The sequence below is a fragment of the Scyliorhinus canicula genome, chromosome 5 (assembly GCF_902713615.1).
Source record: "Scyliorhinus canicula chromosome 5, sScyCan1.1, whole genome shotgun sequence".
In the NCBI taxonomy this organism is placed as follows: Eukaryota; Metazoa; Chordata; class Chondrichthyes; order Carcharhiniformes; family Scyliorhinidae; genus Scyliorhinus; species Scyliorhinus canicula.
In genome coordinates, this window is record NC_052150.1 from 21,572,827 (window position 1) to 21,591,732 (window position 18,906).

Genomic DNA, 18,906 nt, shown 5'->3' on the forward strand with positions numbered 1-18,906 from the left:
TGAAACTAATTGGTTCACAAAACCTTAACTACTGGATGATTTAATGTTTGTATTTAATCGTGGCAGGAAACTAGAAGACGCTATTCTGACCTAAAAAATACAATGGCTCTGTTAGCCTATCATGGTCCCTTTTGTGCATCATGGCAAGTTGTGTGTTTATGCTCTCAATTGTCTCATGCAATTTCTCAGCATTGCTTGAGCAATTGAGCTGGTGTGGAAGAAAACCGAAGGAAAATCAAATGATAGATAACAAAAGTCACTTGTAAAAGGTTACAGCATCTTGTTGGAAGAGTCCTGACCTGTGTTGTGGAATAGCTTTTTGGTGTTAATAGGCAGTCATTGCTTCATTCATAACAAAATGTTAATAACGCCACAAGGTAGTGTATTTTGTGTTCTGGGCATTTTGGACAACACCAGAAAGGCTGTATTTATTACTCATCTTTAATTACCTTAAACTGACAATGAACCACCTTCTTGAACATTTGCAGTCCTTCACATAATAACACTCCAGTGATGCTGTTACACAAACTGGATTTCAGTTCTGCTTCGCTAGTTTATAACTTGGTTTTTTGATCGGAACCTTTTTTAAAAAAAAAAACCTTTTCTTCCCTGCACCAGTTTATGCTGAAGTAGAAACACGTATTGATGCACTGAGGAAACTGCTGATGAGCAAGTTACTCGAGATGCCATCGACTTTGCATGACCAGAAAAGATATATCAGGTAAATGGAATACTTCATGATTCATGAACAAAATAATGCTCCACTGTATAGATCATTGCTTTTTTTTTCCAGTTCCATTTCTGAACATCTATTCATTCTTTAAATGATGGATATTAAAACTGACAGCTAACAACAACTTATGTAGCACCTTTAACACACTAACATGCTCCAGATACTTCACAGGAGCCTATCAAGCAAAATTTTACACAGAGCAACGTACGGAGACATTAGAGCAAATGACTATTAAAGAGAGATGTTCAGCTTCTTGTGTTGTTTGAGCAGCACTTGGGTAGATGCACCATATTCCATAAAACTCTTGACTTGCACCTTGTAGATAGTAGATAGGTTTAGGGCAAGATTTTGGACAATCAGGGATGAGTTGCTTATTGCAGAATTCCCAGCCTCTGACCTGCCCATGTAACCACAGCATTTAAATGGCTGGTCTATTTATGTTTTTGGTTAATGGTAACCCCCAGGATGTTGATAGTGGGGAATTCAGCAATGGTAATGCCACTGAACGTCAAAGGGAGATGGTTAGATTCTCTTTTGTTGCAGATGACCATTATCTGCTGTTTTCTTGGCCTAAATGTTATTGGCCACTTGTCAATTCAAGCCTAATATTATCCGGGCCTTGCTGCATGCGGGCATTGACTGCTTCGGTATCTGAGCAGTTATGAACACTACCGATCACTCTGCAATCATTGGCAAACATCCCCACTTCTGATCATATAATGGAAGAAAGTTCATTAATGAAGCAGTTGAAGGTGGTTGGGCTTAGGGCACTCATGTAGGGTACTCCGGCTGAGATGATTGGCCTCCAACAGCCGCAGCCATCTTCCTTGGCGCCTGTTATGAGGATCACCAATGGAGAATTTTCCTCCTGATTTCCATTGTCTTTACTTTTGTCAGGCGTCCTTGGTACCATGCTTGGTCAAATGCTGCCCTAAATTCGAGGGCAATAACCTTCACCTCCCTTATAGATCTTTTCTCCATGCTTTGACTAAGGCTGTGATATAGTCTGGAGCTGAGAGGCCCTGGGTGTCTACTATTATTGTGAAACTTGAGATTTTATTATGGGTAAGGAAACAAAAAGGACGTTTGATACTTAGATTAAATGTTTAAAAACCATTTAAAACTGTTCTATGCCTGATACTGGACAGCATTATCACTTATGCAAAGTAAAAAATGTATGCATAAGTTCACAAATCTCACCATTAATTTCAGCTTAATATTCACAGTGTTAGGTACCTCTACCACCTCCAGCACTACGAGTAGCAATGTTCAAACAACAACAATCCTACCCACATATGTTGAATGCAATTTATGGCAACATTCGACTGATATCTTCACAAAAGTGAAGCCTCAATCCCTTCTTTGAACATTAAAATAAATACATCCCATGCATTCTAACGTTGACATAAACTGTGGTATGCTTAGTTCAATAATTATTTTTACCTCCTCAGCTGTATTAGAGGCTTCCCTTTAATACTGCTTGTGTTGATGGGGCCATATGTTCACATGTATAAGAATGTAAAATGACTAGCATGAACTGCCTCCTAGAAATAATTAATGTTTCGTTTTGTATGCTAGGAGTAGGTAATATTTCCAATTTATACTTAATAATTGTCCCCCTTCAATTTACTTGTTCAATCTTGGTAGATTGTACAAAAATCACCCAGATGAGCAAAATGTTGTATGTTTTGTCAAAAGAATGCCTTTTAAAATATATTTTATCTTCATAAGTTTACAAATAGAAACTATTGGTTCAGACAGTCTACTTCCACAAATACTTCAAAATTCAAAACCATGCACAGAAAGCACTCAATATTGCATCTTAGGGCTAATATTGCAAGATTTTGATAAAAATGATCCAGTATTCAATATTCCAATTACAGAAGATCCTATTACTCTGAATATAAATTCCTCCTTGGATAATATCCACTTGTTGAACATTAACGAAAGGTATTTGTGGCACAGTGGTTAGCACTGCTGCCTCACAGCATCAGGGACCCGGGTTCAATTACAGCCTTGGGCGACTGTGTGAAGTTTGCACGTTCTCCCCGTGTCTGTGTGGGTTTCCTCCAGATGCTCCGGTTTCCTCCCACAGTCCAAGGATGTACAGGTTAGAACAAAGAACAAAGAAAAGTACAGCACAGGAACAGGCCCTTCAGCCCTCCAAGCCTGTGCCGACCATGCTGCCCGTCTAAACTAAAATCTTCTACATTCCCTGGGTCTATTCCCATCCTATTCATGTATTTGTCAAGATGCCCCTTAAATGTCACTATCATTCCTGCTTCCACCACCTCCTCCGGCAGCGAGTTTCAGGCACCCACTATCCTCTGTGTAAAAAAACTTGCCTCATACTTCTTCTCTAAACCTTGCCCCTAACACCTTAAACCTATGCTCCCTAGTAATTGACCCCTCTACCCTGGGGAAAAACCTCTGACTATCCACTCTGTCTATGCCCCTCATAATTTTGAAGACCTCTATCAGGTCGCCCCTCAACCTCCGTCATTCCAGTGAGAACAAACCCAGTTTATTCAACTGCTCCTCATAGCTAATGCCCTCCATACCAGGCAATATCCTGGTAAATCTCTTCTGCACCCTATCTAAAGCCTCCACATCCTTCTGTAGTGTGGCGACCAGAATTGAACACGATACTCCAAGTGTGGCCTAACTAAGGTTCTATACAGCTGCAATATGACTTGCCAATTCTTATACTCAATGCCCCGGCCAATGAGGTCAAGCATGCCGTATGCCTTCTTGACTACCTTCTCCACCTGTGTTGTCCCTTTCAGTGACCTGTGGACCTGTACACCTAGATCTCTCTGACTTTCAATACTCTTGAGGGTTCTACCATTCACTGTATGTTCCCTACCTGCATTAGACCTTCCAAAATGCATGACCTCACATTTGTCCGGATTAAACTCCATCTGCCATCTCTCCGCCCAAGTCTCCAAATGATCTAAATCCTGCTGTATGCTCTGACAGTCCTCATCGCTATCCGCAATTCCACCTACCTTTGTGTCGTCTGCAAACTTACTAATCAGACCAGTTACATTTTCCTCCAAATCATTTATATATACTACGAACAGCAAAGGTCCCAGCACTGATCCCTGCGGGACACCACTAGTCACAGCCCTCCAATTAGAAAAGCACCCTTCCATTGCTACTCTCTGTCTTCTATGACCTAGCCAGTTCTGTATCCACCTTGCCAGCTCACCCCTGATCCCGTGTGACTTCACCTTTTGTACCAGTCTACCATGAGAGACCTTGTCAAAGGCCTTACTGAAGTCCATATAGACAACATCCACTGCCCTACCTGCATCAATCATCTTTGTAATCTCTTTGAAAAACTCTATCAAGTTAGTGAGACACGACCTCCCCTTCACAAAACCATGCTGCCTCTCACTAATACATCCATTTGCTTCCAAATGGGAGTAGATCCTGTCTTGAAGAATTCTCTCCAGTAATTTCCCTACCACTGACGTAAGGCTCACCGGCCTGTAGTTCCCTGGATTATTCTTGCTACCCTTCTTAAACAAAGGAACAACATTGGCTATTCTCCAGTCCTCCTGGTCATCACCTGAAGACAGTGAGGATCCAAAGATTTCTGTCAAGGCCTCAGCAATTTCCTCTCTAGCCTCCTTCAGTATTCTGGGGTAGATCCCATCCGGCCCTGGGGACTTATCTACCTTAATATTTTTCAAGATGCCCAACACCTCGTCTTTTTGGATCTCAATGTGACCCAGACTATCAACACACCCTTCTCCAGACTCAACATCCACCAATTCCTTCTCTTTGGTGAATACCAGGGGTCGGTTTAGCTCACTCGGCTAAATCGCTGGCTTTTAAAGCAGACCAAGCAGGCCAGCCGCACGGTTCGATTCCCGTACCAGCCTCCCTGGACAGGCGCCGGAATGTGGCAACTAGGGGCTTTTCACAGTAACTTCATTGAAGCCTACTCGTGACAATAAGCGATTTTCATTTTTCATTTCAATACTGATGCAAAGTATTCATTTAGTACCTCACCCTTTTCCTCTGGCTCTACACATAGATTCCCTCCCCAGTCTTTCAGTGGGCCAACCCTTCCCCTGGCTACCCTCTTGCTTTTTATGTACGTGTAAAAAGCCTTGGGATTTTCCTTAACCCTATTTGCCATTTACTTTTCGTGACCCCTTCTAGCCCTCCTGACTCCTTGCTTAAGTTCCTTCCTACTTTCCTTATATTCCACACAGGCTTCATCTGTTCCCAGCCTTCTGGCCCTGACAAATGCCTCCTTTTTCTTTTTGACAAGGCCTACAATGTCTCTCGTTATCCAAGGTTCCCGAAAGTTGCCGTATTTATCCTTCTTCCTCACAGGAACATGCCGGTCCTGAATTCCTTTCAACTGACATTTGAAAGCCTCCCATATGTTAGATGCTGATTTACCCTCAAACATCCTCCCCAATCTAGGTTCTTCAGTTCCCACCTGATATTGTTATAATTAGCCTTCCCCCAGTTTAGCACATTCACCCGAGGAACACTCTTATCCTTGTCCACCAGCACTTTAAAACTTACTGAATTATGGTCACTGTTCCCAAAATGCTCCCCTACTGAAACTTCTACCACCTGGCCGGGCTCATTCCCCAATACCAAGTCCAGTACAGCCCCACCTGTCTACATATTGTTTTAAGAACATGTTGGACTGTCTACATATTGTTTTAAGAAGCCCTCCTAGATGCTCCGTACAAACTCAGCCCCGTCCAGGCCCCTAACACTAAGTGAATCCCAGTCAATATTGGGGAAGTTAAAGTCTCCCATCACAACAACCCTGTTGTTTTTACTAATTTCCAAAATCTGTCTACCTATCTGCTCCTCTATCTCCCACTGGCTTTTGGGAGGCTTGTAGTAAACTCCCAACATTGTGACTGCACCCTTCTTATTCCTGATCTCTACCCATATAGCCTCGCTGCCCTCTGAGGTGTCCTCCCATAGTACAGCTGTGATATTCTCCCGAACCATTAATGCTACTCCGCCACCCCTTTTACATCCCCCTCTATCCCGCCTGAAACATCTAAATCCTGGAACGTTTAGCTGCCAATCCTGTCCTTCCCTCAACCAGGTCTCTGTAATGGCAACAACATCATAGTTCCAAGTACTAATCCAAGCTCTAAGTTCATCTGCCTTACCTGTAATACTTCTTGCATTAAAACATATGCAATTCAGGCCACCAGACCTGTTTTCAGCAACATCTCCCTGGCTGCTCTTCCTCAGAGCCATGCAGGCCCTATTCCCTAGTTCTCCCTCAGTGCTTTCACCTTCTGACCTATTGCTCCGGTACCCACCCCCCTGCCATACTAGTTTAAACACGCCCGTATGACACCAGCAAACCTCGCTGCCAGGATATTTATGCCTCTCCAGTTTAGATGCAACCCGTCCTTCTTATACAAGTCACACCTGCCCCGGAAGAGCTCCCAGTGGTCCAGATAACGGAAACCCTCCCTTCTACACCAGCTATTTAGCCACGTGTTTAGCAGCTCTATTTTCCCATTTCTAGCTTCACTGGCACGTGGCACAGGGAATAATTCCGAGATTACAACCCTGGAGGTCCTGTCTTTTAACTTTCTGCCTAGCTCCCTGAACTCCTGCTGCAGGACCTCATGCCCCTTCCTGCCTATGTCGTTAGCACCAATATGTACAACAACCTCCGCCGTTTTGCCCTCCCCCTTCAGGATCCCCGCTACCCGTTCGGAGACATCCTGGACCCTGGCACCAGGAAGGCAACATACCATCCTGGAGTCTATTTCACGTCCACAGAAGCGCCTATCTGTGCCCCTGACTATAGAGTCCCCTATGACTATTGCTCTTCTGCGCTTTGACCTTAACTGCTGAACACATCAGAGCCAGTCGTGGTGCCACTGCTCTGGTTGGTGCTGTTTTAAGGTTAGGTGGGGTTATGAGGAGTGAGCCCGGGTGGGGTGCTCTTTTGGAGGGTTGGAGTGAAACTGGATGAGCTGAAAGACAGCCTTCTGCGCTGCAGGAATTCTATGGGCAAGATTCTCTGACTGCGTCCATCCGGCGACCGGAGAAACCCGTCCGAGGTCAATGATGTTCTCCATTGTACGCGGCTCGTACTTGGCGTTCTTGCGGCGGGCGGGGCAGGAGAATCCAGCCATATGATTCTAATGTATGAGAAGGGATCATGCTCCATGACCATGGTCATGCGGTGTCCCCTGGCTACGGCCAAGTAAGTGTTGTACAGGGATTGAAACCTTATTGCAGGTTATGTGCCCGCTGGGTGTCGATTTTGGAGGTGACAATACATTCTAGAGAAAAGGCCTTGGAGATGGTCCACAGTTTACAAAGACAGTTAACATGAAGTAAAGCAGTGAATGTCAGTTCGGTGGGTATGGCACCAAGCGAGTATTAGGTGTGTCTCGTGGATTAGATGAGCTTGGAAGTTACATTTGGAGAGATGATGGAGAAACTGGAGAGTGAAATGTCTTCAGGGCTTGGTCTGCACGATTATGTGAGGGAGAACATTATTAAGGCAAAAGAAAGAGGGAGAATTAACAGAAGCAGCTGAACAGATGATCTGAGTTTTAGGGACAAAGTCCATCAGCACCTCTTCCTTGTTGGAGGTGAGGAATTTAAGAGGGTGGTTGGTAATAAAGAGAGGAAGATGAGGGGTTATCTTTGCTTTCCAGAGGGCAGCACGGTGGCGCAGTGGTTAGCACTGGGACTACAGCCCTGAGAACCCGTGTTTGAATCCCGGCCCTGAGTCACTGTTTGCGTGGTGTTTGCACATTCTCCCCGTGTCTGCGTGGGGTTCACCCCCACAACCCAAAGATGTGCAGGCTAGGTGGATTGGCCGTGCTATATTGCCCCTTAATTGCAAAATAAATAATTGGGTACTCTTAAATTTATATTTAAAAAAATCTTTGCTTTCCAGGTAGAACAGTGGTTGGTTTTGGTAAAGGAATTTGATGTCCGATAGTAAAGCAAGAAAAGAAAAACTTGCATTTACTGAGCACTTTTCCTAACCATCAAACATCTCACAGTACGTATGATATAATCCATCCAGATCTGGTAACAGATGACTAATTAATTGATATCTGTGCCTTTTGGACTTGAGCGATTGAAGGTGGTGGCCATACTAGTGGAATGATCAGGATTTAAGAGAGTAAAAGTTAGCTTTTCAGGTCTGGCCAGTTCTGATGATGGATCGTTGACCTGAAATGTTAATTTTGTTTCTCTCCGCATATATTTCTGGAAGTGCTGAATATTTCCTACATTTTTGTTCTTATTTAAGATTTCCAGCTACTTTGCTTTTGTAAGAGAGTAAAAGTTTTGCAGGGCACTATGACATCCAAGGTGGAATAAAGCACTGCAGGAGTTCCTCTGGTAGTGTCCTAGGTCTTACAGCTGCTTCATAAATGGTCTTCCTTCCATCATAAGGTCAGAAATAGGGATGGTCACTAATGATTGTACAATGTTCGCGACTCAACTGAAGCAATCTGTCCAAATGCAGCAAAACCTGGACAGTATTCAGGCTTGGACTGACGAGTGGGAGTAACATTTGTGCCATACAAGTGCCAAACAATGACCATCTCCAACAAGAGCGATCTAACCACTGCCCCATGACATTCAATGGTATTGCCATCGCTGAATCCCCACTATCAACATTCTGGCGGTTACCAGAAACATAACTGGACTAGTCAAATAAATACTATGGCCAGAAGAGCAAGTTCGAGGCTATGAATCCTGAGACGAGTAACTCACCCCTTGATTCCCAAAGCCTGTCCACAATCTACAAGGCACAAGTCTGGAACACTCTCACCTTGCCGGGATACAGCTCCAAAAACACTTAAGAAGCTTGACACCATCCAGGACAAAGTAGTCAACTTGATGGGCACCTTATCCACAAACTTTCACTCCCTCCACCACCAAGGCACAGTAACAGCAGTGTGTACCATTTCCAAGATGAACTGCAGGAACTCGCCAAGGCTCCTTAAATAGCACTCACCACTCTGGTTTAGCTCACTGGGCTAAATCACTGGCTTTTGAAGCAGGCCAGCAGCACGGTTCGATTCCCGTACCAGCCTCACCGGACAGGCGTTGGAATGTGGCGACTAGGGCTTTTCACAGTAACTTCATTGAAGCCTACTCGTGACAATAAGCGATTTTCATTTCATTTTTCATTTCTGACTTGGAAATATATCACCGTTCCTTCACTGTCGCTGGGTCAAAATCTTGGAACTCTTTCCCTAACTGTGGGTATGCCTACACCACATGGACTGCAGCAGTTCAAGAAGGCAGCTCACCACCACCTTCCCGAGGGCAATTAAGGATGGGAAATAACTGCTGATCTAGTCAACCACGCCCATATCCCTTGAATGAATTTTTAAAAAATCTGCTGTCTGCACCTAAATAATTAATCTGAAACCAAGCAAATAAAAGACATGATATGAAAAAAGAAAAAATGCTCAGTAGGTCAAACAACATCAGTGGAGAGGGAAATGGAGTTAAAATGTGTGCTGATCAATCATCTGTCTGAAACATTTACTCTGGTTTCCCCCTCAACAGATGTGGCTTGATTAGCTGAGTATTTCCAGCATTTTCTGTTTTGTTTAGGATTTCCAGGATCTACAGATTTTGCTTTTGAAATAAAAGACATGCATGCTTTTTACAATAAATTGGATCTACACAATGCCTATTAATATTAAAATTGTCCTGAGTTGCTTTATAGAGAAATATGAATAGGATAAGACCATAAGACAGAGGGGCAGAATTAGGCCACTTGGCCCATCGAGTCTGCTCCGCCATTCATTCATGGCTGATATTTTTCTCATCCCTATTCTCCTGCATTCTCCCCATAACCCTTGATCCCCTTATTAATCAAGAACCCATCTCTCTGTGTCTTAAAGACACTCAGTGATTTGGACTCCATAGCCTTCTGCGGCAACGAGTTCCACAGATTCACCGCCCTCTGACTGAAGGAATTCCTCCTCATCTGTTTTGAAGGATTGTCCCTTTAGGCTGAGATTGTGTTCTCTGGTTCTAGTTTTTCCTACAAGTGGAAAGATCCCCTCCACGTCCACTCTATCCATATAAGTGGACATTGAGCTCTGCAAGAGTTTGATACGTCACTGAAGGCTAGGTTGCAAAGATGCACTTGTACAAGGCCTTTAATGGAAGGAGCACAGCAGACTAGAGAGGTAAAGGCATTTCATAAGAGTTTGAGATTAGGGTTGAGGTGACCAAGGTGGGATGAAGTGTTGGAGAGTGTACAGGAGGCCAGAGTTGGAGATCCAAAGTTACAGGGGTGGGGTAGGGGTGCTGGAAGTAATGCTGGATGGAGGACTGATTTCAAGACTAAGGCAAAGATTTAAAGTCTAATGTGTTGGGATTCAAGAGCGATAGAAGATAAACGAAAGAACATTGGAGTAACCATGTCTGGGAGAGCAATGAATGCATGAGGAAGGAGTGGGGCAGGCAATGTGGAAGTGGTCTTGGTATAGAGAGTATGTAGGATATGAAATTTAGTTTAGGGTCGAACATAAAGCTGAGATTATGTAATTCTTTATTCAGCCTGAGTGAGTCATCAGAGAGGGACATGAGAAGGGAGTAGAGTTCATAGCATATGCTGAAAATTTAGCCAGACCTACACATTGACTAGTCATTCCAACGTTCTGGACGTCGTTGTGAATTGAGAGAACTTTGGATGGGTGGAACTAGGGACTATTAGCATAAATATGAGAATTTAAGATCGGCTGGTGCATTACTTGGATCAATCAATGCTTTCTTCAGTTACTTTTTGTCACAGAAGCTACTTGAATGATTTGACACTTAATGCTTTGAAAATGTATTTCGGTGGCTTGTCCTAAACTTTTAGTGGTAGGAAGTGAAATTCACAGAATGGAAGGTTGGAGCAATGCCAATTGAATGTACAAATTCTTAAGAAACAACCTGCACATTAAGAAGCATTTTCAGAGTTAATTCATTTAACATTTCTCGAGATATTATTCTTATATAAGCTGCACTTAATATATTCAGGTGGTTTTGGAGATAGAAAAGGAGCATTGTCTGTCTCTGCGAGGAGAATTTGCTAAGTAAATATTTTACTTCCAAATGTTCATTTATTTTTTTTTAAAAGGGTATGAAATTCCTCAGCCATGTACTGGCTCTGGCTGAGGGAGCAGGCAGGTGACCCAAACCCTCATGTGTTTCTGAATTGGTTGCTAGCATACATGCACATGTTCTCGTGAACGACTTGCTTTTCGATTTCCCCTTCTTGCCTCCTAATTTTCAGAAGTTAATCCAAAAGGAGGGACAAAAATAGAAAAGCGGAGACAAAAATAAAAACTTGGAGCCAGGAAAATTAGAGAGAGAAGCAAACTAGAGAGTGAAACAGTAGATGATGGAGGACGTAATCTTCTTTTCTGTTTATGTGTTTATTATTTACGAAGATCAGAAAGACTAGCTTGGCATTCATCTCCTTTTCTCTTCCCTCCTAAAACCAGGAAGTTATACTTGGGGGAAGGGTTCTGCAAGGTTCCTTGGCCCCCTGCGATTTGTGGTGTGACCCAAAGTTCTATTCTTGATCTTCTGTGCCTAAGCAATATGCTGCTGCTCATGATCAATTACCAACATTCGTGGGGGTGAGCTTTCATATCTATTGCTTCTCTCCTGCAACTTCTGAATCCAATACTATCCGTGTGGCATCTGATTATCTTTCTAACATTAAGCCAGGGCTGAACCAGAATCTCTGGAATTCATCAATGGCCCAAGACTGAATTCAACCTGTTTGCCCTTGCTAGAATCTCTGCAACCTACCCCCTTATTCTGTTCCCATTCTTCTTAATGCCTATTCAATCAGGTGGGACATAACGTCCTGCTGACGTTGAGCTTTGTCTCAAACCTCATATCCATTCCAGCACTCCATCTCCAACATCCTTCCTTTACTTCCACTTATGCAGAAACTCTAATTGCAGCCGTTGATATCACCATGGTATATCCATTCCAATGGATTTCTTGCCAAGTCTGCCAAGCTCCACCCTGCAAAAGTGGCAACTCATCCAGAAGCTGACTAATCCCAGTGATGAATCACACAACCTCCCTCTTATGTATTATTCCTATATTGGTTGTTCTTCAACAACATTGTTTCCCACAATGTATCAACTTTGAAATCTTCATTTATTTGCATGACTTCACTTCTCCTTCTCCAGGTAAACATTTCCAGCGTTGCATCCTCCAGTCTCCAAATTTTATTTTTTGATCCCTGCTACCTATATCTCAAACTTGGTTAGCAGAACCTTCGTTGCACTCAATACAACGTTCTGGGATTCTCTCCCTTAACACTTCCAACTTTGCTTTATCTTTCCCCAATCTTAAATATAAACTTAAAAACCTATCTGTTTGACCAAACCTTTTGTTTTCCTCTGTAATTCACCACCTGTGCATTTGCGGGTATGACTCCAAATTGGGAAGTGCCTTCGAATGTGCCGAACGTGCTTTCTCGTCAAGTTCTTCCATAGGAACTAACAGCCGTGTCAATGTACCTGTTTTCCATTTGCCTCGGTGCTATGCACACATGAAATTTGTTTGCTATGTAGCTTAGCAGCTATCAGAAGCAGGAATTAATTTAATTTTCTTTCTTGGCGCAAGATGTGGTCATTGTTCACTAGACCAACATTTATTGCCCATCTGTAATTACCTTTGGCAAGGTGGTGGTGAGCTGCCTCCTTGAACCACTGCAGTCCATGTGGTGTAGGTACATCCACAATGCTGTTTGAGAGAGAGTTTCAGGATTTTGACCCCACAAGAGTGAAGGAACAGTGATAATAGTTCCAAGTCAGGGTGGTGTGTGGTTTGGAGGGGGACTCGCAGGTGTTCCCATGCATCTGCTGCCCTTGTCTGTCTAAGTGGTTGAGGTCCCGTATTTGGAAGGTGCTTTTGAAGAAGTCTTGGTGAGTTCATAGATCATAGAATTTACAGTGCAGAAGGAGGCCATTCGGCCCATCGAGTCTGCACCGGCTCCTGGAAAGAGCACCCCACTTAAGTCCACCCTATCCCCGTAACCCAGTAACCCCACCAAACCTAAGGACAATTTAGCATGGCCAATCCACCTAACCCTGCACATCTTTGGACTGTGGGAGGAAACCGGAGCACCCGGAGGAAACCCACGCGCACAGGGGGAGGACGTGCAGACTCTGCACAGACAGTAACCCAAGACAGGAATCTAACCTGGGACCCTGGAGCTGTGAAGCAACTGTGCTAACCACTATGCTGCCGTGCTGCCCCACAGAAATGGGTTGCTTTGTCCTGGATGGCGTTGAGTTTCTTAAGTATTGAAGAAGCTGCACTCATCCATGCAAATTGAGAGTATTCCATTACACTTTTGACTTGTTCTTTGCAGCTGGTGGACAGGCTTTGGGGAGTCAGGAGGTATGTGAATCGTTATGGAATTCCCAGCCTCTGGCCTGCCACATGGCTAGTCCAGTTCAGTTTCTGGTCAATAGTAAACACAGGGATATTGTTCGTGGGGGATTCAACAATAGTAATGCCATTGAATGTCAAGGAGAGATGGTTGAATTATCTCTTGTTCAAGATGGTCATTGCCTGGCACTTGTGTGATGTGAATCTTGCTACCTCTCAGCTCAAGCCTGGATATTGTCAGATTTTGCTGCATCTGGATATGGATTGCTTCAGTGTCAGAGAAATCACAAATGATGCTGCTGTACATTGTGCAATCATCTGCGAGCATCTCCACTTCTGACCTTATGATGGAGGGAAAGCAATTGATGAAACTGCTGAAGATGGTTGGACCTTAGACAGTAAACTGATTGACTCTTGCAATGATGCTCTGGGACTAGATGATTGACCTTCATCAACCACAATTATCTTCCTTTGTGCCAGGTATGACTCCAACCGGTGGATAGTTTTTTCCTGATTTCCATTGATTACAGTTTTGCTCGAGTCCCTTGATACCATGCTTGGTCAATTGCGGCCCTGATATCAAGGCAACTTGACGCACTCAGCTCACCTCTGTAGTTCAGTCTGTCCATGATGGAACGAGGCTGTAATTAGGTCAGGAGCTGAGTGGCACTGACAGAACCCAAACTTATTGTCAGTGAGCAGATTGTTTCAAGCTTGATAGCACTATCAACGACTCCTTTCATCACCTTCCTGATGATCGAGAGTGAAGCAGGAATTGGCCGGTTGGATTTGTCCTGCTTTTTGTGGGCAGGTCATACCTGGCAGTTTTCCACATTGCGAGGTTAATGCCAGTTATGCAGCTGTAATGGAACAGCTTGACTATGGGCACAGCTTGATATGGAGCGCAAGTCTTCATTACAATTGCCGGAATATTAATAGGGCCCACAACCGTTGCAGTATCACAGTTTACAATTTCTTGATATCATGTGGAGTGAATCGAATTGGCTGAAGACTGGCATCTGTCATGCTGGGGACCGAAGGAGGAAGCCGAGATGGATCACCCACTCAGCACTTGTTGAAAATGCTTCAGCTTTGTCATTTGCTTGGGCTTACTGTTGAGCATGGGGATTATTGTGGAGCTCCCTCCAGTGAGTTGTTTAATTGTCCACCCCATGTGGCAGGGCGGCAAAGCTTAGATTTGATCCAATGGTTGTGGGATCGCTTAGCTTTCTCTACCAAATGCTGTTTGGTGCACAAGTAGTCCTGTGTTGTAGTTGCACCAGGTTGACATCTAATTTTTAGATATGCCTCCTGGTGCTGCTCCTGGCATGCCCACCTTCGCTCTTCATTGAATCAAGGTTGAACCTCTGATTTGATGGTAATAGTTGAGTAAGGGATATGTGGACCATGAGGTTACAGATTGTGATTGTGTACATTTCTGCTGCTGTGATGACCCACATACCTCATGAATTCCCAGTTTTGAGTTGCTAGATCTGTTTGAAATCTAACCCATTTAGCACAGTGGTAGTACCACCCAACACAATGAAGGGTATGCTAATGCGAAGATAGGATCTTGTCTCCGCAGGCACTGGGCGGTGGTCACTCCTACCAATGCTATCATGGACAGATGCATCTGTGACAAGTAAGTTGTTGAGGACGAGGTCAAGTAGGTTCTTCCCTCACCACCTGCCGCAAATCCAGTTGGACCCAGTGTCCGATAGGACTTGATTAGCCCAGGCAGCAGTGGTGCTACTGAGCCACTCTCGGTGATAGACATTGAAGCCCCCCACCCAGAGTATATTTGGTGCCCTAGTTACCCTCTGTGCTTCCTCCAAGTTGTGTTCAGCCTGGAGGAGTACTGATTCCTCAGCTGAGGGGAGATATTGGGTGCTAACCAGAGGGTTTCTTTGCCCACTTTTGACCTAATTAAATAACATAGTCACCCAATCATCCAAAACATACAGTTTCTTAAAAAGTTTCTCAAGAAACTTTATGGGATCCAGAGCCAATGTTGAGAACACTCCGGAAAACTCCCTCCTGACTGTATAGCATTTGTCACAACCTCTGGTGATGGTGGTGTCTGGTACAGTCTCTGTACAGTACAATTCCGTGCAAATGACCATGTCAGGCTGTTGCTTGACTAGTCTGTGGAACAGTGCTCCCAATTTTGGCACAAGCCCGAGATGCTAGGAACGAGGGCTTTTCAGGGTCGACTGGGCTGGGTATACTGTTGTCATTTCCAATGTCTAGGTTGATGCCAGGTGGTCCGTCCAGTTTCATTCCTTGTTGTAGAGTTTGATACAACTGAGTAGCTTGCTAGGACATTTCAGAGGACATTAAGAGATAACCGCATTGCTGTGGCACTGGAGTTACATGTAGACCAGACCAAGTAAGGACAGTAGATTTCCTTTTTTAAAGGACAATAGTGAGTCAGATCGGCGTTTATGACAATTGACAACCATTTCATGGTCGCTATTACCTTGACTAGCTTTTTATTCCCAGATTTCTGTTTATTAACTGAATTTAAATTCCACCTTAGATTCGAACCATGTTCCCAGATCATTACATCATAGGCCTCTGGATTACTGGTCTGGTGACATTACCACTGTGCTTTGACCTCCCATAGTCTCCCATCTTTAAACTGGGGAGATTGAGGCAAACAAGAAAGCTCTTCATTGAGACCCCAATCTTTGCAATGCTAGTTCAGACACTATTCCCACTACCATCCTCAGTGTGTTAACTCAGCACAAATCAGGGATTGAAGACTGCCATTCCTAGGCTATATGGTGCAGTAGTTCACCATCAATGTATGTAACCATGGAACTACAAATTTATAGTTTTTTAAGGAATAAATTAAGAATACAATTTTAGTCAGTAGCTCTTTAGATACTTAACTCAATATTATCATCAAATATTGGTAATTACTAGAATTTATGATGCAATAATTTGAAGCTCGAACATTAGTTTGTTCAGCAGGGAAATTTATTGCCTCTTTTTCTGGTTTTCTTGGAATATATCCAGCAAAACTGGCATTGGGAAATTTCTGAAATATTTGCTTGATCATGGTTGTTTAGAGTTCTAATAATGTCAGTATAATTTAATCTGAACAGAGTCTGATAGTTAGTGATATAGCTGTTTAGACTGTGTTCAAGGCCTCCTTATAGTAGTTAATGCTTGTATATCTATAGAATAAGATAGAAAAGGAAGAATTCTTCCATTTGTTAAAATGCTTTAAAAATGCCTTGGAAACAGCTTAAACTGCTTCAGGCTGTTCAATTCAATAGTTGCCTCTCCGAGTTTGAACTTTTTTTTTCGTCCACGCTCTTTTACCCAATTTGGTTATTCTTATAAAATACTTGCTTATCACTAAGTTTTCAATCTCTTTATTCATTTGTGGGATGTGAGCGCACTCTCAACTTCTCCATTTATTGTCCATTTCTAATTGCCCTTGAGAAGGTGGTGCACTGCCTTCTTGAGCCGCTGCTGACCATGTGGTATAGGTCAATACACAGTGCTGTAAGGAGCAATGGTGAAAGAAGGGCAACTTAATTCCAAGTCACGATGGTGTGTGACTTGGAGAGGGTCTTAGAGGTGCCGATGTTCCCACATGCCTGTGCCTTTGTTCTTCTATGGGGCAGAACCGTGTTCCACATGATAGCACTGAAAGAAACCTTCCATCACTTGGCTGATAATTGGGAGTAAACTCATGGGAGCAGTAATTGGCCAGATTGGATGGGTCCTGCATATTGTGGACAGGGCATATCTGGCAATTTTTTACATTGTTGGGTAGATACCAGTGTTGTAGCTGTACTGACTGCTTAGCAATACACTTTTCCTGAAATGTATTGAGGCACTGGTTGACATGTTGTTTATTTCCAGCATTTTCTGATACTTATTTGTGTTTCTATAGTCTTTTGTGTTTGTTCATTGGCTCACAAATCCGTGTTTATTGACTAGTACAGAGCCTGTAAAAAGCCCCGAGGAGGTCATTTGTCTCATTGGAATGGTGGTGGCTTTTTGAGCAATGTTGGTGGCCTCTTGAGCTACATTAACTAGTCCTGCTGCCCAGCTGTTTTTATGTAGCCTTGCAAACTTTTTCAACTTTTATGTAGCCCTGCAAACTTTTTCAAGTATAGATGAAAGTTTGAAGATTTGAATCTCCCACCCTTTCAGGCACTGAGTTCCACATCATAACTTGTTGCAAAAATAATTATCCTATATTTTTGCCTATTATCTAAATAAATTTAAATTTTCAAAGTAGCAAGCTGGTTTATTAGTCCAGGAATCTGAATTTACTAGTCCAGCAATGTAACAACCACAACACCGTATCAATAAAAGGGAGAGAGAGAAAAATATACACACACATATCCACAAGGTTGAAGCAGGAAACTCTCCTAGAACAGTCTGTTCCTTATATTTTCAAATGCTGGATTGACTTTATAATTCTCGAAAGTTGTTTTTAAATTGCTTATGGGATTGGAAATTCACCTAAGAATCAGATAGGACAGCAAGATCTGAACAGCCTCATTCTACTTGGAAACAGTAGCTGGGGAGCAAATTAAACTCATTTGCATCATTCATCCATGTATGAGAGATTGGAACAGTTTTGTATAATGTGCTGGCCTCGCCATACAATGTTAAGGAAAGTTAAAATATATGACTGACAAGTGAATAGCAGTTATGGTGGGAATAACAGCAATTTAAGAAAAAAATAATATTTTACGGGATGTAGGCATTGCTGGCTCGGCCAGCGCTTCTTACCCATCCCTAGTTGCCCTTGAGAAGGAGATGGTGAGCTACCTCCGTGAACCGCTGCAGCCCATGAAGTCTAGGTACACCCATTTTGCTGTTAGGGAGAGAATTCCAGGATTTTGAACCAATAATTAAAACTTCAGGGTAGCTTCCCCCAATGGTTCTGTTCGTGATAACTAGCTGGTCCACTCGACCTGAGCTGTGTTAGCTGATGTCAGTTATTACAGAAATCAGAACACTACAGATCGTCACATTACCCCTCAGTTTATGAGGGGAAAATAAACCCGAGTACTCCCGCCTGATCTCCGGCTGGGCTCTAACACTATTACAGTAGGAAAACTTTCCAACATTACTGACATGGCGAGAAGGATGGTAAATTGGGGGATATCCTTGTCTGCAGCAGATTCCTTGGAATCCAGTATTAAGTTCGGCTAAGGCAAAATTGGCAGAAAGATAAATTATTATACAATCAACTTGAAAACTGTATTCTTTGTTTTTCAGTTACTATTGGTTTTAATCATTATTTTGACATTGACTACAGATATCTGTCCGATCTCCATGCACCAGGTGACCCTGCCTGGCTCTGTATCATGGCTCAACACAAATGGATCCTGCAACTCATGCAGAACTGCAGGGAGAACTATGTCAAAGGACAAAAAGGTAAGTTTATTTTTAAATTATAGAGGTTTAGTTTCAAGAATTGTTTGTGTTCTCAAGAATATTGCTACCACATACCTTATATGCTATAGAGGGAAATCAAAGAGAGTTTCACCAGTTTAATCCCTGGGATAGTGGGATTGTTTTAGGAGGAAAAGTTGGGGAGACTGGTTCTATATTCCCTTGAGTTTCGAAGAAAAAGGGGTGACCTCACTGAAACGTGCAAAATTCTTGCAGGGCATGACAGGGGTAGGTTCAGATAAGATGTTTTCTCTGGCTGGTTAAGCTAAAACCAGCTGATATGGTCTCAGAATAAGGGGAAAGCCATTTAAGGCTGAGATAAGGAGGAGTTTCTT

General features: G+C 43.1%; 1 protein-coding gene across 2 annotated transcripts in view; it reads left to right on the forward strand.

Annotated features, from left to right (window-relative positions):
* The window catches only part of exoc2 (exocyst complex component 2), a 273,825-nt gene that overhangs the window by 113,609 nt on the left and 141,310 nt on the right, over positions 1-18,906 (forward strand). For both annotated transcript variants that reach the window (XM_038796745.1, XM_038796746.1), the window contains exons 10-11: positions 619-721; positions 18,435-18,553. In XM_038796745.1, the coding sequence (XP_038652673.1) occupies positions 619-721; positions 18,435-18,553 (222 nt within the window). The remainder of the gene's footprint in view (positions 1-618; positions 722-18,434; positions 18,554-18,906) is intronic.